This window comes from Equus przewalskii, chromosome 1 (genome assembly GCF_037783145.1).
Source record: "Equus przewalskii isolate Varuska chromosome 1, EquPr2, whole genome shotgun sequence".
Classification (NCBI taxonomy): domain Eukaryota; kingdom Metazoa; phylum Chordata; class Mammalia; order Perissodactyla; family Equidae; genus Equus; species Equus przewalskii.
The window spans coordinates 48,056,140-48,079,972 of NC_091831.1; the positions used below are offsets into that span (position 1 = coordinate 48,056,140).

Below are 23,833 nucleotides of genomic sequence, written 5' to 3' on the forward strand. Positions count from 1 at the left end.
TTCTCAGCACTCTTTCCTGGTTTTCAAACAGCTCCAGTTGCTTGGATCAAAGTGTTCCAAGTTCTACTGCACACTCCACTCCCAAAGAACTTGTTGAAAATCTCGCTACTCAAAGTGTGGTCCACAGACCAGGAGCATCACAGATCCCATTCAGAACATGCATTTTCAACAAAATCTCCAAGTGATTATTTTTACTTTTAATTATTATTTTCACTTATTATTTCATTTCAGGTTTTATTTAGTTCTTACACTTAGCTGTAACTTGGGGACTATAGCAGTGGTGACTCCCTGTTATTTTCAGCAGTTAGGCAGCCAGTCTTAACAAAAGACACTTCACACAGTATTGCTCCTCCCCACAGTATTGCTCCTCCACACAGTGCACAGGAGCATGCACTAAACAGGAATGCCATACAACCTTCCAGAGCCTCTACTCAAGATTGCTAAGAGACTATGAATCACAGACCCTCTTCCTCCTGCATGCTATCAGAACTGACTCCCTTCTCTTTCACAGCCCTGCTGGATATTGATAAGTATCAATCATAGCCCCAATAACATTTTATCCCACATTTATATGGTTTTTTCTTTCTACCAGATGGTCCATATCTTGAGGACAGGTACTGAATCTCCTGTTCAAATTTTTAAAATCTCCAAAGTCAAATACAGTGCCTAGTAAAGGGAAGGTATTTGACAGTGTCCTCTCTTTTTAATTAATGACAGAAAGAATAACTTGGTCACTAATTAACTGATTCATGAAATTTAAAATACACGCAAAAATATCTTACCTACTCCTGAAGCTTTAAAACTATATATTTTCATAGTCATGTCAATTTGTTCCTCCCATAGTTCACTTGTCCTATTAGGTTGATTCCAAAGATTTTAGTCTATGATAGAAAAATAAATATTCAAACAAAAGAGTTTACATACTTTTTCATTTCCAGTGCATATGCTTCTTTCAATTACATCCTGTCGTAATCATCTCTGAATCCCTAATGATTCCTATAGTCTCTGGTACATAACATGCACTCAAGTATTTGTTAAATGAATAAATTAAAATTACCGTTGTTCGTTAGCATATTACAATTAATGAAAAAAGCTCCAATGCAAAACATTTTAATAGGTTGTCAAATATACAGTTATTAGAATTATCTAAATATCACTTATAAAAATCGGTATATCACATTAGATGATTCTATAAAATAAAAACACAAATCACATTGACAATAACCCCTGCAGTCCAGGAATACCCCCATCAATAGTACAAATTACAAACACATTAAAAAAAAGAGACATTGTTTAGACATTTAAACCAAAGTAACTTTGACTAGACTAAATACATTCATTCATCAAGTACAATAAATTTAGCATAGTCACTAATAACACAATTTTAGGTGCAATTTCACATGCTTTCATAAATCTTCCAGTATAGCTCCCATAGTAAAGTGTCTTTGTGCACACCATTTTCATTTATATGCAAGTGCATCATACATGATAGTTAAGACTATTTTATGTCATAATTAAATTTGTTAATATGTAAGTGAACACCAGGCCAGATTTTAACCCCAAAAATGACAAAGCTTAACAATTAAAAAACTTTTTGAAAGTATATTCTAATTTGTTTAATCAAATGAGTACTAGTTCCCCTTACTAGACTCTATCAAAATAAGAATTTAAACATTAAATCCCCAAAAATGGAGACTCCAACCTTCTTAAAATATTAACAAGTATTTTAAGTAACAATACAATCACTTTGTAAGCCAAAAAGTAATTTTATATTCATTGCCAAATTTAAAATACCAGTGATTTGAAGATAAGATTGAGGCCTAAAGTATTTGTACTAAATTGTAAAATACAATTTTAAAAATGTGCAGTAATTTGCTTGTGAATATGTAATAGAATGTTTTTCACAGTAACGTTATGTTAAAACACTACTCTAAATGGACAGTCTAAGTAAACGTACCCTTACCAGCAAGAAAAGTGAAAAATTAAGGCCTTTTTATGCTATCTATAATCACTACCTGAACTCAGAAGTCAAATAAAGGTTACAATGCTACAAAGTATTATTTTTAACCTCTCTAACATATTGGTAATGCTTCAACTCAATAATTACTTTATCTTTACACAAACTCAAATGCTAGTTAACTTTATTATCTTTAAATGCATATTTCTCTGTATCTCTATTTTAATTAAGCCCTCAACCCCACCCCATGGAGAAAGAATGCTGGAAGTGATTAGGGCTTCGTCTGATTGGTTCACAACTGCATATTCAGGGGCTAAAAATGCTTGGCACATGGTAGACATCCAGTAAGTATTTCTGAATGAACTAAGAAGCCTGGCCTCCAAAGGCAACTCGACTTGTTTTCCTTTGCAAAGCATTAATAGAAAATTGCTACCTCTTTACAAACCCAAATTGACAAATTTTTAAAAGAAATTGATGTCTAGACTATGAAAACGTAGGATGTAATAGAAGAATAACTAAGGCTACAAATACATCAAATCAAGGTTAAAGGCACTGAATAAGGAAGATTATTACAAAGCACTGTAAACAATTTTTAAAGCAAATCAAGCTTAAGTATCAAATGCCACCTGCTAAGAGAAATTGGTACTAAATGACAATGCTTTAAGAGTGGACAAAATTTCTGTAATTTCACAAATAAAACTTTCATTGTTCTACCGTTTTCTTTCATCCTACATCTTCTACAATAGTCTAAATCCTAGAAACAAATGTTTTCAGTCACGTAAAACAATAAAAGTGCCAGTGACATATCTCTGAAAATTAATTCCTTTTTCTTAAGTTATGTTGTAAATTTGATATGCAGATGTTATAAAGACGATATGAAGAACAGCATCTTGGAAATCATAAAATAGCAAATTGTACTCAATCAAAATGCAGAAAAAAGTTATTTGGTTGAACACAATCGAAAGCCCCACAACAGCAAATTGTAGTGTAAAGAGGCATAGTAAGTACAATCTTTCCAGACACATAAAACAAAGAATAATGAATACTGAGTTGAAAATACCACAAGCTCCATGTCAGAGCCATTTAATATACACATTTTCACAATTGTTTCTTGAAAAACTATTTAGATAAAATATTTAGTATTTATCAACTTTTAATTTATTTGAATCTATGCAACTTCCATCCATATTAAAATATCAATTAATGTAAATACTTTATTATAAAACTATTACACAATTTAAATTTTTATTAGAGAAATGTATTATTCACTATCCACAATTGCTTATAGTCCTTTTTATGAGTGTATTCCATAAGAAATACACTAAAATCATTACTTACATTTCCTTAGGGGGAAAAAACTATGATAATCCTATTAACCCAAACTATATCCTTATTATTCTTATTTCTTAAACATTTAAATGTTTAACTATGCTTGGTGAATAGTGATTATTCAGCCCCACAGTGGTAAATTTCAGCATAATGTTAAATGACTGGAATAGATAGTAAAATAGTCATATGTAGATTACATAAACAGATGCTTATTCTGTTACATGTAAGCTTACTTGTAAAGTAACACAAGATGGGCATTGGATGACAGTGATAAAAAATGTAAACAAACAGAATTAAATGTTAATCCCTTCCCTGAAAAACAAAAGATAAAAGCGCTTCTTGTTTTATTAAAACAAAACATGATCTATTGTATCAAAAAGTAAGACACTGATTTTACAAAACTATATTTCCAAATACGGATAAAGAAAATCTGGAACAGTTGATTCAGACTTTATTGAGCTAAAATGTGCAAAAAATCTGATAATACTTAAACTTATTAAATTGATTGTACATAGGCTGATTGATATCATCCCATACAAAAAAAGCCTCATTTTTGTTCAGATTCAAAATAGTGTTTAATTATCCGAGCTTAAGATTTATTGAACCACTATCCAAATAACAACAACAACAACAAAAGTCTGTACTGTAGGAGACAAAAAGTATAAAACTAAAAAGTTTCTGACTACTAATTATGACTGAAATCATCCCCACAAAAAAAAGCAACAGCAATACCCATTAGGCAGTAGAGAAAAATATGAAGTCCTTATGGAAAATACTTACACTGACTCTAAATAAAAAATTTTAAACAATAACAAAATGCATATGGATTTTAAAGTTATTCAGGTTTAACAGATTTACTAAGCATAGAATTCAGAATATGTGGTACTTCTGTTTGTGCTCAGATATTTGCAAACGGCGCTCAGAGAGGGTTGAGAAGGTGAAATAAACCTAAAATTGTGATACTTTCCTCCACATCAAAAAAAAAGATGTTTGGATTTAAACGTTTAATTTGTAACTCTAGGGGAAAAAGTTTAACAATTCACAACTCTGAAACATTTTCCAGGAATATGGCAAAACTGTTAACTACTTAAATGGGTTATTAGTGAATCAAAGTGCAAGTAATGACAGCATAAACATCTAACCTATTTGCAAATTTAATTTCAAAGTTTTAAGTGTTTTCAATAACAAATAGTTATTTTTAAAAAGGTAGTGGATGTGTAAAAGATAATACTTAAGAATCTAATTTTTCCAGGGAAAACAGCATTGCCCTCCTCTCCAGGAAATTAAAATTTCTCTCTTGAATATGATATAAAACTTTTGGGTGAAATAGAAGCATGGATTTAGATATGCACCAAACTCTAGAGGATGCACTAATTTACACATAGCACTTTTGGTAACATTCACAATATTGCATGTTGTTCTTTCCTGCTTATTAGAATTCTCAGAAAGACTATTTTTAGCAACATATATTTATACTACTGCTTAATTAAATGGGGACATTTAAATATTCGGATTTTAGAAGAAAAAACTCAATATTTATTTAAAGGAGAAATAAGATAACGCTTCAATCACCCACCTTTTTGAAGCTGCAGTTAGAGGAAAAGGTACTATATGGTTTCTAAAACTTTTCACAAGGTAGTACATTTTCCCATAAAGTAAAGATTTTAAAACAAAACACCTTGTTCCTTGCAAGTTACTTCTCTCTTCTCATCCTGGTAAGTGTAATTACTAGTGCCCTTAATTTCAAGATTTTTGTTGTTGTTGTTGTTGTCCATTTCAATTATCTTTTTCATGAAGTGTAACATTTTGAAATATGAATATAAAGGAAAATTAAAGGGAAAATCTGCTTTTGAAATGGAAAATTCTAAATCATTTCACTAAGAAGCACCTTTGATATGCTGGTCTTAACTTTTAATATAAAACCTAAACAGTACTTATTTCTGAAGTAGAATTTTCTCCAGTTTTAATAACTTCATACATAGCAATACTAAGTATTTCAATCTGTGCTTTCTAGATTTTTGAAAGTGTTCTAATAATGTAATGAGTTTAGATATGGCTCATTGTCAAGGTTGGGTGGACAGAGATTTCCTGATAAATTGGCTACAGAAAATTGAACTCAATGACTGAAAAATGGTTTGTGTGTTGCTTGAGCCAAATACATGTATAAGCCATGTACCACCACATTCCCTGCTCAACATTCCTAAGTTTCTTTATTCTTCATAGTTTTCTAATGAACAAATAATTAGTTTTCCTGAGTAAGATTATAAAAAAGTTAACCCTTCTACCAAAAGTATAAAGACAAATAAAATGTAGATTCACAATACAAATTTCTTACATAGCATTACAAGTATAGAGATATTGACTGCTGCTGCTCTTCATTATGATTGCCCCACCTCTTAAAAAGACTGCAGCAAAGGATTCAATTATCTAAAATACTTTGCAATACAGTAATTAAATGCTTCAGCCCATAGACATATCCCTCATCTACTGTATTACTAGGGAACACATGAGCAAAATCTATCATTCGTACTTCTACTTCTGCAATCTCTTGGCAACCAGTGGGAAGATGGTAGAAAACCTTTTCCAGTTGGGAAAGCACATTTCCATTTAAATGTTCCTGGGACATGCTTTTCCATCCATTGTCTTGCTCTATATTTTCAACTTTCAATGAAGTCTGACTGTGATGCTTTTTTGAATACATTTTTCTGTGACGAGCATACATCTTGGACAAGCTTTTGCCTACTGACGACTCTATTTTTCCATTCACTGTGGAACTTAACACATGAAAGTTATTATTGTACTCCAGTACGTCCGTGTCTGCAAGTTGTCCTTTGGACAAAAACTTCTCTGCCAAAGTTCTGTCATTTGATTTTGTAGTAGATGGCTGAGATGAACCTTCATAAACAAACAGTAATGAACTTGCATAAAAGTTAAGCTGCTTCTGGCTTTCAAACCACTGCAGAATATTCTTAATCTTCTGAATGCTGGCAGCAATAGCATCTTTTCTTAAGCAGAATCCATTATGAAAAAACTTGGAGACTCCTATAAAAAGGAAAATATTACTATTATAGTGAAATAGCTATCACTTGGGAAGTAAACTCATCTTAGATATAATTCTTCAACTTTTTCCCATCACTCCTTGAAATTAACTGAACAGGTAAGAATTCCAGTCAGACACAGAAACTTGGACCTCAACTTAATTTCTGGTGAAGATGCCCTTACTAGAAAACATTTAAATGACACTTAGGTAAAGTGAAAGATTGTATTCGGACAAAAACATTTACTACAGGTAGACTGATGGTTTATTTCTCTCTATACATATTCTCTTAAAGAATATCATTCCAACATTTGTTTCATTTGCTATCGTAAAAGATTTGATAGTAAGATTACTTGTTTGTTAGAATAACACTCAAGAACTAATCTAAAACCTAGAGTTAAATCGTAACCATTTTTAATGGTGTCAACAGCCCATTACCAACATAACAAATTGTACCTGTCATAAGTTTTTTGTTTTCTATAGTACTGATTAAATCAGTCTTTTCACAAAAGTTATGCTCACTTTGGGGATCAGCACTACTCCAGGTTGAGTATGTTATTCAAAATTGACTTTTAAATGTTTAATATATCAGATTATTAGGCCTCTTTTAAAATTATCTATGCCTAATTTATCATAATTGGGAATTTATGGGCATATTACATAATTTGATTTTTGTTTTTAAATAGCTTATTCCTCCACTCTGGGATAGAAACTGCTAAAAAACATTCAGATTAGCCTGGAAAATATTAATCAAGAGTCAATTGGACTATTATCTTGCTATTGATTAAGTATACCAAGGCAGAAACTAATTGTTAAGATCACACTGTGGATGTTTGTTTTCTATACATAAAATAAAAATTATTCTTCAAACTCCTTACACTATTCATAAGCTCTTCCTCATCTTAGGTAGAGCTAAGAATAAACTCCTAATAGAATAGTATTTCCAGAAATCCAAGATATCATTTCTTTTGTAATGGCCATAAATATTTTAGAAGCATATATGTTAACAGACTTTATTTAAACTACTTTTAAAGCCACTTGTTTATTCATTATGTAGCTTATATAGCTCAACTATATGAAGGAAATTTCAATAAAAATACATTACATGCTATAACACACATTTTAAAGTGTGTTATAAAACAAGCAGTTTTAATATACTATAATCTATATTCTATGATTTCAAAGACAATCTCTAGTTCCAGTACTTGAACTAGATGGTTGGTTCACAGATATCCATTACTTTTTTAAAGTATATTAATAAATAAAAAATGAATAAAAATGTAAAAGAGGGCCATTCATGGACCTATGGTTTTGGTGTATCATGAACTAAAGATTATGATTAATCTAATTCTGTGCATCTAAGGTTTATTTTTTTTAAAGTTTATTTATTTATTATTTTTTGTAAAGTTTATTTATTTATTTATTTATTTATACCAACAGAGAGTTAAAACTGAAATCACTTGAGAATTATTGTGACAACCATGCAGTAATACAGGCATTGAAATATGGTTTTTCAATCCTTACCATCCTTTAGAGTTTCTTTTGTTAAGCTTCTTCCATAGTGCTGGTTTTGTGTTTCATAGGTATCAGAATGAACATGATAAACCTGTCAGAAAAAGCACTGAATATTAAAAACTAATATTCCTTGACCATGTGGAGTTTACCCTAGCAATGCAAGGATGGTAAAAGATGGGAAGATCTACTCATATATTTCATTCTAATGGATCTAAGAAGAAAATCACATCGTCACATCAACAGATGCCAAAAACTCATTTAAGAAATTTATATCCACTATTGATGAAAATTCTTTAAAAGGGAAATGAATATTCCCAATATGAAAATTATCTATCTCAATCCAACAAAAATTAGTTTCAAGTTTAAAGTGGAAATAAGGAAGTATCTGTCGTAAAACACAAGAAACTTCCACAAAAAGTATTCTCTTACAATGTCTTCCATCATCATTACTATCTAATATTGTTCTGGAGTTTCTAATAAATGCAAATAGACAAGAGAAAGAAATCAAAGATGTAATAATTTGGAAAGGAGGAGACAGAAATATTACTCTTTGTAGGTAATAGTTATATACTGTAAAATCAAATGAAAAACTAATACAAACAATGAAAACGAAATGGTGACTGAGTACAAATTAGTAAACAGAAAACAGCTTTCATATATACAAATAATTGTTTAGAAATTGTAATGGAAGATCCCATTTACAAATGCAACAAAAAAGAAATAAGACATAGAAATAAACTAAATAAACGTATGATCTTTAAAACAGTCCTAAGACATACACACAAACACACACCCATGTTCTCAGAGAGGAAGCCTCAACATCATAAAAGATAGCAATTCTACTTAAGTTAATCTCTACTTAAAATGAGATTATAATAAAACACTGACAATTTTTAACCATATAAGCTAATTCTGAAGTTCATATAGAAAAATAAGAATAGCCAGAAAAAATCGAAATAACATTAGCAACGAGGGACTAACTTTGCCATCTTACTAGACATTAAAACAAACTTATTTTTTTCCAACTTAATTGAGGAATAAATAACAAACATAACTGTACATATTTAAAGTGTACAATGTGATTATTTAGTATACACAGACATTGTGAAATGATTACCAAGATCAAGATAATTAACTCCCATCTCGTCACATAATTAACTCGTTTTTTCTGTGTGTGTGGGAAGAATGCTTAGAATCTACTCTCAGTCAATTTCAAGTTTACAATACCATAATTATTAAATATAGTCACCACGCTGTATAATAGATCCTCAGAACTTCTTCATCTTATAACTGAAAGTTTGTACCCCTTCACCTACATCTTTCCATTTCTCCCTCCCCAAGCCCCTGGAAACGACCATTCTATTCTCTGTTTCTATGACATTGGCTTCTTTTTTGATTCCACATAGAAGTGATACCATACAGTATTTGTCTTTCTTTGCGTGGCTTATTGCATTTAGTAAAATGCCCTACGGGTTTATCCATGCTGTCACAAATGGCAGGATTTCTTTCTTTCTCATGGCTAATATTTCATTGTGTATATATACCACATCTTCTTTATCTATTCATCTGTGGACAGACACTTAGGTTGTTTCCATATCGTGGCTACTGTGAATAATGCTGCAATAAACAGTATCTCTTTGAGATACTGATTCTGTTAAAATATATTTTAAATACATATGACAAGTTTGTATGTTATGATATTTTAAATCAGCAGAAAAAGATTAATTATTTATTAAATGGTGTTAGTATGATTAAGTAGTGATCTGGGAAAAAAAAAAGCTGTATTTACACTTTATGCAAGGATAAATTCCAAATACATCAAAGATCAAAATGCACAAAAGGAAATGATACAAGTGCCCTCCCCCCATCAACATGAAAGAATCTTTGAATAACTGATAACTAGGAAGGTATTTCCAACCAAAACTCAGCAATTTCCACCACATAAAATATTTAAAAAATGTTCACGGTGTTTTTACCATGGAGAAATCAAAACACAAATAGACAAACAGTATTGGAAATTTATGACAAACAAAGGACATATATACTCTTATGGGAAAATAAACAAAGGACCTGAAGAGTTCACGAAAATCAAACAGCTCTCAAACATACCAGGACCACAGCCCTCCCCAAAACCGTGACAACCAAAAATGTCTCCAGACATTGCCAAATGTCCCCCTGGGCAGCAAAAGTGCCCCTGGTTCAAAACTACTGCTCTGTATCCGGCAGATGCTCATATCTACCAAAATTATAAACGCACATAAGCCAAGCAATTCCCCCCTAGAAACTTATCCCATAAATATGCTAGCTTACTGGTGGAATGAGGTAGGTCTCTGGTTACTCACCTGTAATAGCAAAAGATTGGAAACAATCAAAGAATCCATCAAAGAGAACTGTTCAAATTATGGCATGATATGTTAAATGGACAAAAAACGAAGATATGCAACAGTGTTCAAAGCAGGATTTGTGATAATAGAACACATATCAGCAGTACCTGTTTTTCTGTTTTTGGTGAGGAAGACTGTTGCTGAGCTAACATCTGTGCCAACCTTCTTCTATTTTTGTATGTGGGACGATGCTACACCATGGCTTGATGAGTGCTGTGTAGGTCTGTGCCCAGAACCTGAATCCACGAACCCCGGGCCACCAAAGTGGAGCATGCGAACTTAAGCACTACACCACTGGGCCACCCCCTGTAGTACTTGTTTTTAAATGTGTAACATACCTCTGGAAGGATACGCTGGAGAAAAAAATAGAATACGGTATTCTCTGTGGAGGGCGACTTCTCACTCTGCATATTTTTATATTTTTTGGAGTTTGAACCACACAACTTTGTAACTTCTCAAATTTTAGTTAAATACATTTTTAAGAAGCATTAAGAATATATTAACTTAACAAATTGATATTTTGTAACTCCCAGTTTCGCATAGCTAATTATCATCTATCTCAAATGCTTCAAGTCATTGGAAAAGTTCAAATACAACCATGTTCTTATATACACATACAGCCCATTAAAGAGAGACAATTTATCTTTAAAAATTGTTACTATGAATGGAAGAAAGCACTTTATAAACACCAAAAATTATATTTGATTACAGGAAAAAATGTTTTTGTAGGAACACTTAAGCACATCCAAAATGTTTATAAAACAAAAACAGAAACAACTTATGTTCTCTATACACATAAATATGTTTAAAGGAGGATTCTCAATGTGATATAGGTGTTACTTAGTGCTATGGTGGTAATCATATTGCAATATGCAAATGTATTAAGTCAACCTGTTGTACACTTTACACTTACACAATATGTCAATTATGTCACAATAAAAAGGATGAAATTGAGAAAAATAATAATCTGAATAAATTACAAATCTGAATAAAAACAAAAAAACAGAAAATTTTCAAGTCATAGTCATATAAACTACAAACCAGGAAATGCACCAAAAAAAAGAGGATTCTCAAAATAAAAAGAGTCACCATTCTACTATTCAGCGGTATATTATCTGAGCTAAATTAAATTTCACATATGAGAATCTAAATTTCACATATAGACTAAAGCTAAATAGTTTCAGTTTACTGATATTATTGATATTTGTTGATATTCCCTCTCCCTCTATTTATTTTTACGTTACTAGTTAAAGCTAGAATGGAAAGAGATCTGAGAATTTCTCCAGTCTCTACCTACTTCCCAGCCTTGGTCAGTAGCAAACATATTTCTAAATCAAAATTTATACTCCCATCTTGAAAATATGTAAATATGTAGCAAAAAAGGTACCTAATTTTTTTTTAATGGAAAGGAAAGCTGGGAGACACGAGTAGGACAGAATGACAAGCAAAAGTAAGCTCCAGCACTTACTGGATCATATTTCACTATATAAGTTGATTATTTTATATGAACTTATGTCAGGTGCAAACAAAATGAAATATCTTTAGTGAAATACATTTCATATTAAATCAATTCATGGGAAGGAGAGATTTGAAGACAGTGACTCAGTATTATAAAGAAAAAAGATATACAGAGTGATTCTGATTTTTAGATAACGTGATCAATCAAGATCAAAAGAGAAGTATCAAGTAATCAGGAATCAGTGGTTAAGAAAGGTTATTTCTCTCCAAAGGGTATTTCTTTGTCAAAAATTTAAGTTGTCACAAAAAACATACAGAAACATCTAAAAATTAAATCATTCTAAAGTCTTAATTACATGTTTTAATTTCAGGTGAATTTCTACAGATTTTATTTCAATAATAAATCCCTATAATTACATAGCACATGTCTTCACAGTCAATACAAAAATTGGAAAATTAACCATGTACACAATAGTTAACTCTTAAGGACCCTATTTCAAAAAACCAGTAAGTCTCAAAGCAAGTTGCTGATATACTAACTTCTCTCAAGTATGATCCTTTAAGACAATATACACTCCACCTATCCATATATGGTATGCTCTAGTCACCTTGCATAAACTCCTAACAGTTCACAATATGCTCTGCTTCTTCTTGGTTTTCTAGCTATTATTTTCCCTTGCCACCAGTTCAAAATACCACCTTTTCCAAAGTCACTCTATACCCCTCCTCTCTTGACTCCCTTTCTCTTATAGGCCCTATTATGTTTCTATCTCTTTTAAAATACATATCTTAACAAATCTTCTTATTCTATCAATGGTGTCTTATCATCTACCCCATGTTGGAATCAAGGAAATAAGAGTATAATTGCTGAAAATCATTTAAAAATAAAGAATTCCTAAATCAGCACAGAAAATCAGCAAGTTATTCTGCCCACGAAATTTCTTTCACTACTGGTTAAACATAACAGAAAACTATTTAAAAACATGTATTTGGTGAACCTCCATCTACTCAGTGATATCCAAGGTTTTTTTATTTAAAGGCATGACTGTCCTGGGGGGAAACTTTTAAAATTTGGAACATCAATTCTAAAATTATCCAAGTCTATCTTTATTATTAGTCTATAAACCCACTGTGATTAAAAAATTCAATGAATTTATCACCTACTAAAGAAATAAATCATTTGAAAAACTTAATCCTAACATTACTCCTGTGAAAATTCAAGATTTATCTCCCAATCTGAATATTCCAGAATTGTATAATTAAATCTATATTCACATTATCATTTTATTTCACACTTCAATCATGCCTTTTCTCAGATAAGTAAACAATATGTAATTATAAACTGTCAAATACTATATAAAGGAAGATATGAGAACAAAAAGAGGGGAACCCAAATTGGCCTACAGATCCAACATAATCCATACCAAAATCCTAGCTGGCACTTCTTTGCCAAAACTGACAAGTTGATCTTAAAATTCACGCGGAAATTTAAGGGACTCAGAATAGTCAAAACAATCTCAAAAACGAAAAACAAAGTTGGAGGTCTCACAATTCCTGATTTCAAAACTTACTCCAAAGCTACAGTTAATCAAGTTAGTGCGGTTCTGAGAAAATACGTGCAAATCACATATCTGATAACTGGTTAATATCCAAAATATAAAAGTACTCATATAATAGGAAAAAAAGCCAATTTGATTTAAACATGGGCAGAGGAACTGAATATACATTTTTCCAAAGAAGGCATCTAAATGGCCAACAGAACATCAAAAAGTACTCAACATCACTAATCATCAGGGAAATGCAAATCAAAACCATGATGAGATAGCAGTCACAGCTGTGAAAATGGCTATCATCAAAAAGACAAGAGATAATAAGCATGTGTTGGTGAGAATATGGAGAAAAGGGAACTCCTCGGCACCAGTGGTAGAAATGTAAATTGGTGCAGCCACCACGGAAAACATTATGGAGGTTCCTCAAAAAAATTAAAAATAGAAATACCATATGATCCAGCAATTCTATTTCTGCGTATACATCCAAGGAAATGAAAATAGGCTATCGAAGAAATATCTCCATGCCATGTTCACTGCAGCATTATTCACAGTAGCCAAGATACGGACAACCTAAAGTATCCATGAATGAATGAATGGATAAAGATATGGTATAAAAATACAATGGAGGGGCTGGCCCTGTGGCTGAGTGGTTAAGTTTACGCACTCCGCTGCTGAGGCCCAGGGTTTCACCGGTTCAGATCCTAGGCGCAGACATGTCACTGCTCATCAGGCCATGCTGAGGTGGCATCTCTCATGCCACAACTAGAAGGACCCGCAACCAAGAATGTGCAACTGTGTGCTGGGGGGCTTTGGGAAGGAAAAAAATTAATAAAAAATAAATAAAAAATAAAAATACAATGGAATATTATTCTCAAGTGAAGGAAATCTTGCCATTTGTAACAACATGGATGGACCTTAACTGCATTACGCTAAGTGAAATAAGCCAGACAGAGAAAGACAAATATTGTTTGACATCACTTATACATGGAATCTAAAAGAAAAGTCAAACTCATAGAAACAGAAAGCAGAAAAGTGGTTGCCAAGCACTAGAGGATGGGGGAAATAGGGAGAAGCTGGTAAAAGGGTACAAACTTTCAGCTATAAGATGACTAAAGTCTGAGGATCTAATGTAAAACATAGTGACTACAGTTGATAGCACTGTATTGTATACTTGAAATGTGCTAAGAGAATAGAACTTAAATGTTCTCACACATACACAAAAAAGATAGATGTTAGGTGATGGATGCATTAATTAACCAGATGGGGGGAATGTATACATATATCAAATCACCACAATGTACACTTTAAAACTTTAAATATCTTACAACTTTATATGTTAATTATACCTCAATAGAGTTGAAATTAAAAAAAAAAGACAACAGTGTGGTACTGGCATAGAAATAGACAATCTGGATCAAGAGAATAGAACTGAGAGTCTAGAAATAAACACACATTTATGGTCAATTTACTTTTAACAAGGGTGTCAAGACCATTCAGTGAGGGAAAGAATAGTCTTTTCAACAACTCGTGCTGGGACAACTGGACATCCATACGCAGAAGAACGAAGCTTGACCCCTTCCTCAAACCACACCAAAAAATTAACTTCAGGGGCCAGCCCTGTGGTGTAGTAGTTTAAGTTCAGGTGCTCTGTGTTGGCGGCCTGGGGTTCATGGGTTCAGATCCTGAACGTGGACTTGCACACTGCTCATGAGGCCACGCTGAGGCAGCATCCCACATGGAAAAGAGAGGGAGACTGGCACAGATGTCAGCTCAGCGGCAATCTTCCTCAAGCAAAAAGAGGAAGATCAGTTAAGATACTAGAGTCTGGAGAGGGATAATGGTGATAATGGGACTCAACAGATATTTGGGAATTAAGATTGATAGGATTGATGGATAGCTCTGAGAGGTGATGGTGACTGTAAGGTTTCTAGTTTACAAAACTGAATGTAATGGTGATTTCTAATTTATTGAGATAGGGAATAACAGAAATTTGTTGCTATGTTATGTTTGTTAGTTTCCAAGAGGGATGTGTGTGTCAGTTTTTTATGTATTAATCCTAAATGTCTTTAAGTTATCTAAGTAAAATGTCTAGTAGGCTGTTAGCTATACAGATCAGGAGATCAAAGAAAAAGCAGAGGCTGAAGATATACATTTGGGAGTTATCAATGTAAGTGAAACTGAACCACTGAAAACAAAGGACACTGCTTAGGAAGAAATAGAAAGAAAAGAGAGGGAGGCAGTAAAATGGAACTGAGCAGAATATCTCAACATTTAAAGAATAAACAGAGAGAAATGAACTGGCAAAGAAACCTGCACAGTGGCCTTTGGAAAAAACCAGGCGAGAGTGCAGTGCCATGGACACAAAGAGGAATGTTTCAAGGAGGACCAAGTCAGCCTTGAAGGCTGCTTTTCTAAGTGACATAAGGTAAGTAATGAAAAATACCATTTGAATTTAGTAACATGGAGATATCATTAGGGACATCTTAGTGAGAAGCCAATCTGGTGGCATGATGGAGCAGAAGCCATATTGGATTGGACTGAAGAATACTAAGTGGAAAGTAGCGAAATGGAAATAACTAATTTGGTTGTGAAGGAGAGGCAAATTAAATCCACCGCTGGAGAACAGGGCAGGGTAAAGGTAGGTTCTGATGTTTTGTTTTTTAAAAAATTGAGAGTGATTTGAACATATTTAAAGCAAAAAGAAAAGAGTAGAGAGAGACAGAAGTTGAAGATATGAGAAAGACAAGAGAGAATCAATTGTGTTAGAGGTTTCTGAAAAGGTGGGAGGGAATGAGATCCAGAGAACAGAGAGAAGGGCTGTCCTTAGACAGGAGGATAGAAAATTCTTCAGTGTGACAGGAAAGAGTAGAGAGGGAATGAAAGCACTTGCAGGTTAGGCATGTACATCTGTAAGCAGGAAATTAAAGGAAATCCTGTCTGATGGCTTTCATTTTTTTCTGAAGCAGAAGGCAAAGTCATCTGCTAAAAGTTGAGAAGTAAAGTGGAAAGGTGAGAGATTTGAAAACAGTGAAAGTTTAAATAGTTGCCCACTCAGATTCCTGTGGAATGTTTATTCCTTGTTTGTTTTAACATTACTCCATTACCCTTTTTTCTCTTTACTATATACCCACATTTAATTACAGTTCCTAAAATGAAATACTTGTATCAACAATTTCTTTAGTTTATTTACAATCAGAATACCAAATTCAACTGTGCTGTTATAACCATCACATTAACAGTTCATCTATAACGCTTCCTATTAACTCTCCTGCTTAAAACTCAAAAGACTCATATACCATCTTACATGAATTTCAAAACTACCCATTATGCTTATATAGTTAAGCAGACATGAGAGTGAGGTCATTTTACACCATCTACCCCCAGTAGACCCATCAGATGAGTGCAGTCACAGGAGGGACCCTAGGGGAGACTAGCAGAATTGTCCACCTGAGCCCAGCTCAAATTGCCAAACCACAGAAGCATGAGCAAATAAAATAACTGTTTTAAAGCACAATCTGAAACAGTGACCTAATTTTTAATTTCCTTTTTCTATTTTAAAATATATAAAAATTACTGAATATATAAACAACACTTTTCTCATGCGAAAATCATAAATATCACATTTACTTATCATAAATTTTGTACCTAAACATAAGCTTGTTTAAAACATTCATTCATCTATTTAATAATCACATATTATATGTCAGAATCATTCCAGACACTGACCATGTTATCAGTGAACAAAAGAGCTAAAAATCTCTGCTCACATTGGGGAGTGAGGGACAAATCAATTCCAAATATATTATCTTTTGATATATTAGTAGTATAATGACATCTGTAATTTTTCAAAGGAAAAACATGTAAAGAGAAATGTGTGCATTATATTAATAATCACTCTTACCCTCATGCCAAGCACCAAGAACCCAATCTCTTCCATTAACGGGTACTTGCTGACCTGTTGCTGAATCTTCTCAGAAGAGGCAAAAGGATCATAACTTTTTCGCCCTATCTTTACATCCATTATACAGGGCTTACTAAATTTATGGGTCACATCTTCCAGTTTTAGGTATAAATCTGTTATTAAAGAAAAACCTTAATTAGTATTAGGCAAACACACTACTACTCAAGTAATTGTCAGGTGAAAACAAAATGAGGAAATCATCTGAGCATTGAGATCTTTGCTGATTTTTTTACAGTCATCATCACTGGAAATAAATCTAAATACAAATTCTCTCTGAAAAACGCAATTAGCAAATTATTTCACTAGAATAGACCTTAATTTGAAGTAAGTCAATCTTGAGATTCAGTAATTTAAATGATCAAAGGCATTTTATTGCAGGGGAGCTTCACTTATAAAGCAAGGCCACAGAATGGATATCTAAGGACACTTTTTGAGCTAGGCCCCTCTGGGTAGAGTGGAGCAGTACTTTTCAATTTTTAGGTGAACAGACAATATGTTGTAAAACTCATCCAAAAAGTCCGACAAACTAAGCATAAGATAAATGTTCTATCTGGAATGGTTTAGTTCATTCTGACCAAGGTCAAGGAAATAAACTACATTAATATGATATTCGGAAAATAATTACGATTATTTGATCTGATGTAACTTGCAAGTAAAGACAGAATTTTACATATTAAAAAAATGGAGAGAGTTTTACATATAAGTACATATATATGCATGTGTGTATTTGTGTGTGTATAAATCATAAAGATAGATAGTAGAATAACTGGACCGACTTTGTTAAATTCTCAAACACTCTGTTTAGGACAACAGATTCTGATGAAGCCCATCTGTCAGAGGTCCAAGGACCAGCATTTGTGAACCTCAGATCTAAGACAGTATTCTGCAATGCTTAGTCTTGGCATTTGCAAAATAAATAGAAGGACATCTACTTTTCATAAATACATGGAGCTCATTACAAGAGGTCACACTGAAGAGAAATATAGTTAAGTTTAAAAGGCTATGTCCACAGAAGATAAATCTAGCATTTATCTATTAATTTATGGAAAGTATATATATAATTTCTATAGTTTCTTAATTTTTTGAGGTAAAGATCCTGAAAATAACTACCAGGTACTTCAAAATATACCACTTCATGGCTGGTTATAAGCAGACTACTAAGTAAGATTTCTCAGTGGCTTTACCAATGACATGGTTAGCATGCTCAAAACATTTATATACTTCATGCTGTTGATGATAGCACAAGATTACACAACGTTACTATGAAGGAAGGAAGCTTTTCTATTTTACATATATTTTCAACTTAAATATATATAATTAAATATTATCCTAAATATAAATTAAATATACTTATATCGTTTTATAATACATTAAACATTAAAAATTCCCATAGATGGGCCAGCCCAGTGGCGAAGGGGTTAAGTGTGCATGTTCTACTTCTTGGTGGCCCAGGGTTGGCCGGTTTGGATCCCAGGTGCGGACCACCGCTTGGCAAGCCATGCTGTAGTAGGCATCCCACATATAAAGTAGAGGAAGATGGGCACGATGTTAGCTCAGGGCCAGGCTTCCTCAGCAAAAAAAAGAGGAGGACTGGCAGTAGTTAGCCCAGGGATAACCTTCCTAAAAAAATAAAATAAAAATTCCTATAGCAAATTTTCTACTGCTGAAATATAGTCCTGACACTCTAAGAAAGAGAGGCAGAAAATTCCCCAGTATCAAAGGAGAAAAAACAGAAACATTTGAAACATTGTGGAAAAATCAAAAGACCTACAAATAACTAAATAGTAAAGATAACTAGTTCCTTTAAAACAAAGACAAGGGAGAGGGCATTTAGGGAGTTGAAGGAAGACTTATTTAGATCCCCTTAATGAATATCGCTGATTCTATAAATTATGAGAATATGGGTTCCAAGTTTCATCAGGCTCTTCCCCACCATATCTAGAAAGTTTACTAAGTATTGGCTACCATCTTCATTTCTGAACCTCTCAAAAAGGAGAAAAGACCAGGTGAGGATCCCCTGCCCAACTATGAAGCCAAACGGAAAAACAGAGAAGGCCTTGTTCCCACTTTCCCCATCAATCACCAGCCACTTCTGAGCAACAGAAGCTGAAAGTAGGAATCACAAGTAGAGAACTTGAACCTCCAAATCTGGGGCAAAGAGGGAGGGAGATAACAGACATGTATGCCAGCTTATTTTAGTCCATGCTTCCTGAAGCTTGACTGGTAGCTAGATCCAGAACCCCACCAATCAATAAGGCTGGACATTACATCTGAGAAGCCTAAATTTGCTCAAACCTACTTGAACATATACATTTCCATTCCTCTAAAAAACTATCAATAAAAGCCTTTTGATAGTATGTGTACTAGGCATCTGTGTTCATACACAGGTACAAATGAGATTTAACATATAGAACTAGCCCAAAATCTTTAAAAATAATTGCCAACAAATGTTTTATCTTAAAAAGAAAAAAAGAATCCTATTGGTCATGTTCTAAAAATAGTTACAGGTGATGATTGTGCAACTCCATGAATACACTAAAAACTGAATTGTACGGAATCGTACACTTTAAATGAGTGAGTTTTATGGTATGTAAATCATATCTCAACATAAGTTTATACTGAGATAAGCATATCTCAATGTAAGAAAAAAGTTTCTGTGCTCCGCCTTAGCGACCTGGGGTTCGCAGATTTGGATCCCAGGCAAGGACCTACATACCACTCATGAAGCCATGCTGTGGCAGTGTCCCATATACAAAATAGAGGAAGACTGGCACACATGTTAGCTCAGGGCCACTCTTCCTCAAGCAAAAACAGGAAGACTGGCAACCAATCTTCCTCACCAAATAAACAGATAAATAAAGCTGTCAGAAAAAAATTTTTTAAAAAAACACATTGGTCAGCACATTCTTATGCTTCCCTAAAGTTACAATAATTTGCTGAACTGACAGTACTTTCTACATTTTACTACTTTGGATTATAAGAATTTACCAAGCTTTATAAAACTCTACCCTGAGCATATAAGAAAAGATGCCCAAATAAAAAAAGAAAAAAAAAAGGGCCAGGAAATAAATTACGTCATTACTCTAATACTAAAGCTCAGCTCACTTTTTAAAAACATTATTGACTGACTATTAGCTAACTGGGGACAGTCACAGGCAGACACCATGATTCACTACTAATGCAACTTGGCAAATCCTGTGAATAAGCAGAAGGAAGACAAAGAAGTGAAGCAAAGAACAAGCTCAAACTGGAGCCCCCTTCTCTCCTCATTCTCAAAATGTGGTTCAAGCACTATCCACATCAAAAAAACTTGCAGCTTTTATTTAACAAGTATATCACTAAACGCCAACCTACAGCTACATAATCAAAATGTCTGGGAGTTGAGTCTATTAATTTGCATTTTAAGAAGCCTATGGGTTATTCTTAAACTCTGTCAAGTTTGAAACTCTTCTCCATTCATGAACCTTCTTCAATTAAGTAGTCAAGCTGCTTGTTTAATCAAATTCTCTTTGCTCTGTCAAAGGCCTTGAAGTGGCAAATACTGCTTCAATATTAACTAATATTAAGAGAGAGAAATACTGTGACCTACATAGATCATTTTGTCTCCTAACTACGAAACTTACCAGTATTTTTTAAAAGACTGCAATTTAAAGCCTGGAGGTGGAGGATGAAGGAGTGGGTAGGAGATAGGGAGGAAATTATGCAAAGAAAATATTTTTCTTGATTTTTTTTCCTACTCAAAATGAGAAAAGAAACTGCCCAATAAACCAGGAAAAAAAGGACATCTGTAAATTGATACAGTATTAAGTACCAGTATACATTATTTTCATTCAATTGTAAGATTGGCCATTAATTTGTATGTATCATTTAAGAAACTGGTTATGAAAAGCAAGTGTTAATAAGTTTTCTTTAATGAAGTAGAGAAGGATTAGAAAGAAAAACACATATATATTCTTTTTTATACTACTAGGCTTAGTTTTATATAAAGACTTTTAAAAAGCCACTCTCATGAATTAAGATTAAAAGATAGATTTTTAAGAAAAGATTACCATTTGGTGCAGTGGGAGGTGACCAGATACCATAATATTTTGGCAAATATTTTCGTAGCTCTAAAAGAACACCATCAGTACAATCAGCAGCATAAACCTGAAACAAAGAGAAATATAACATTTGCATGTTAGCTTTCTTATAACGCTTTATAATTGCTATATACTTTTCAAATAAAACAATACTGTTGAATCACAATTTATCTGGTCTGAGTTTCAATTTGGAAGTAAATTTGGAAAAAGCAAAAAAAAAAGATTACTGTGCGTCTCCAGTGAAAAACTATGTGTTGTTTAGAGCAAGGTCTTCTCGGTTACTTAACTCTAGGCTTTCACTATCCTTCAACTATTTTAGAACTAAGTAAGTTGTAGATAACTCTTAGCAAATACAAAATAATTCTTGTTCATAGACATGCAAATAAATTCTGGCCAGAGGAGGTTCAATTGGTGTCTCTCCACCACCCCCAAGGGATGGGGGGAGTTTAGTGTCCATTTGATCACATCTATAAGCAAATTGCGATTTTACTTTTTTTAAAAAAGTTATCCTTTAACTTAATGTTAAGTCTAATTATAGCTCATTTAATTCCTTCATTTATAACCAGTAAGAATTTTAGAAAATACTAGAAATGTTCAGATATCCTGGAACTAGGGTCTTAGTTTTTTTCCTAGAAGAGGAAACAAATATTTTTGTCTTAAAAACAACTTGTAAGACATCTTATCCAATGAAATTTCACCAGATATGGTCTACCTAATTATCCAAAACCATTAAAGTTTACTGGTATAAAATGCTTATGAAATCTTAGTATTTGAATTCTAATTATATATATCAAACCATGCCAAGTAGTTACATACAACATAACTTTACAGAATAAACTCAAGTGTGGCAGAGACTCACCAAATATTCATATGGTACGTTGTATTTCCCAGCCTCCCCTACTGAAATGTGAGCAGAAGTGATATTAGTCACTTCCAGACCAAGGTAATTAAGAGCAGGGTGTACCTTATCATCCCTCTGTTCCTGGCACAATGACAATGAGGGCAGTGTTCATGATGACGTAAAAACAAGATGGAGGAGCCAAGTATATCTCTATGTACTTACCTAAAGAAGTCCATGAAATATTTATAAGCGAAAAAGATAAAAGAACTGGAAGAGTAGAGAAGTAAACCTTCTCTTCTTATTTTAAATATAAATTTCTTAAAGTACTAGGACTGGTATTTACTGCAACATGCCAGACTTTCTACCTAAAAATGTAAGACAAAATTAACGAATATTTCCTTAAATGCATAGCTGAGCTCCCAAGAAAGAACAGAAACTAACAAGGATCTAAATAAAGAGGAAACCAAAAGCGTTAAGCTGAGCAGTGATCTGTGGGCTTCACAAAGGTCCACTATGAAGACTTGAACCAAAGGATCTCTGAATTTAGGGACCAGGCATACATGATGATAGAATTACTATACTGAAAAAGGGAGAGCAAATAAAAATCTAAATAGTGAACAGTAAAAACCTTGGCATCCCTCTCCATTCCCCTACCATTACACTACAAGAATGCTGGTGGCCAAACTGATTGAGAAAAAGAGAGAAGCAGCAAGTCAACAATATCAGGAATAAAAAGTGAGTCACAACTAGATTAGCAGAGATTTTTTTAAATACTATGAAGAACTTTGCCAAGTGGTCAATTTTGTATAAAAATATAATCTAACTATTTTACCATTACATTAACAAATAAAAAATCAAGACATTTAAGAAACTAAATCACTGGTTAAAAATATATCCCTTCCCAGGAAAGAATGAAAGGAAAAAAGAAGGATGGACAGGAAGAAAGAAAGAGACAGAGACAGACCACACGCTACTCTGATGAACTTATACTTAAGTTTTATCAAGACTTTAAGGAAAAGATTTTTGTTTTAAAAACAACTTGTAAAACATCTTATCCAATTAACTCTCACCAAATATGGTCTACCTAATTATCCAAAACCATTAAAGTTTACTGGTGTAAACTTTGGATAAATCCTTATCCGATACAAACTCTTTCATAAAATAGAAAAAGAAACACTCCTCAACTCATTCTATGAAGCTAAAAGAAACCTGATATCAAAACCAGACAAGGAAAATAATAGTTTAATCTCATTTATGAGCATGGCTGGAAAAAATCTTAAATAAAACACTAGCAAACAAAACCCAGTAATGTGCACTATTATAAAACAAATAAAAAAGACATGTCCAAGTAAGTTTTATTCTAAACTTAATACTAGAAATCTATTATGGCATTTACCACATTAACAGATTAAAGGAAGAAACTCATATGATCATTTCAACAGATACAGAAAAGGTAGCTGAAAAGTATTCAATACCCATTCATGTTTTAAATTGTTTCTTGAAATAAAAATAGAAAAAATTCTGTCTATCTTCCCCTTTCCCAAGAAGCTAACTTGAATCAACTGCATGACAATGGGTGGGTCCCTTGCCCTCTTGCCATTGTCTCTTACTGGTGCAAGAGATGGAGGGTAGAAGAGTTGAGATCAGGTTATTTACTTCTCTAGTTCCCTCCTTATTAGTTCATGTCTTCTCACAAAGTTAGCTTCCTGGGTTTTAGTAACC

General features: G+C 33.1%; 1 protein-coding gene across 2 annotated transcripts in view; it reads right to left on the reverse strand.

Moving 5' to 3' along the window:
- Positions 1-1,094: 1,094 nt before the first annotated feature.
- The window catches only part of IPMK (inositol polyphosphate multikinase), a 41,231-nt gene continuing 18,492 nt past the window's right edge, over positions 1,095-23,833 (reverse strand). For both annotated transcript variants that reach the window (XM_070611361.1, XM_070611354.1), the window contains exons 3-6: positions 21,241-21,337; positions 17,132-17,304; positions 7,848-7,929; positions 1,095-6,328 (exon numbers count right to left, since the gene is read on the reverse strand). In XM_070611361.1, the coding sequence (XP_070467462.1) occupies positions 5,706-6,328; positions 7,848-7,929; positions 17,132-17,304; positions 21,241-21,337 (975 nt within the window). In that variant the 3' untranslated portion in view covers positions 1,095-5,705. The remainder of the gene's footprint in view (positions 6,329-7,847; positions 7,930-17,131; positions 17,305-21,240; positions 21,338-23,833) is intronic.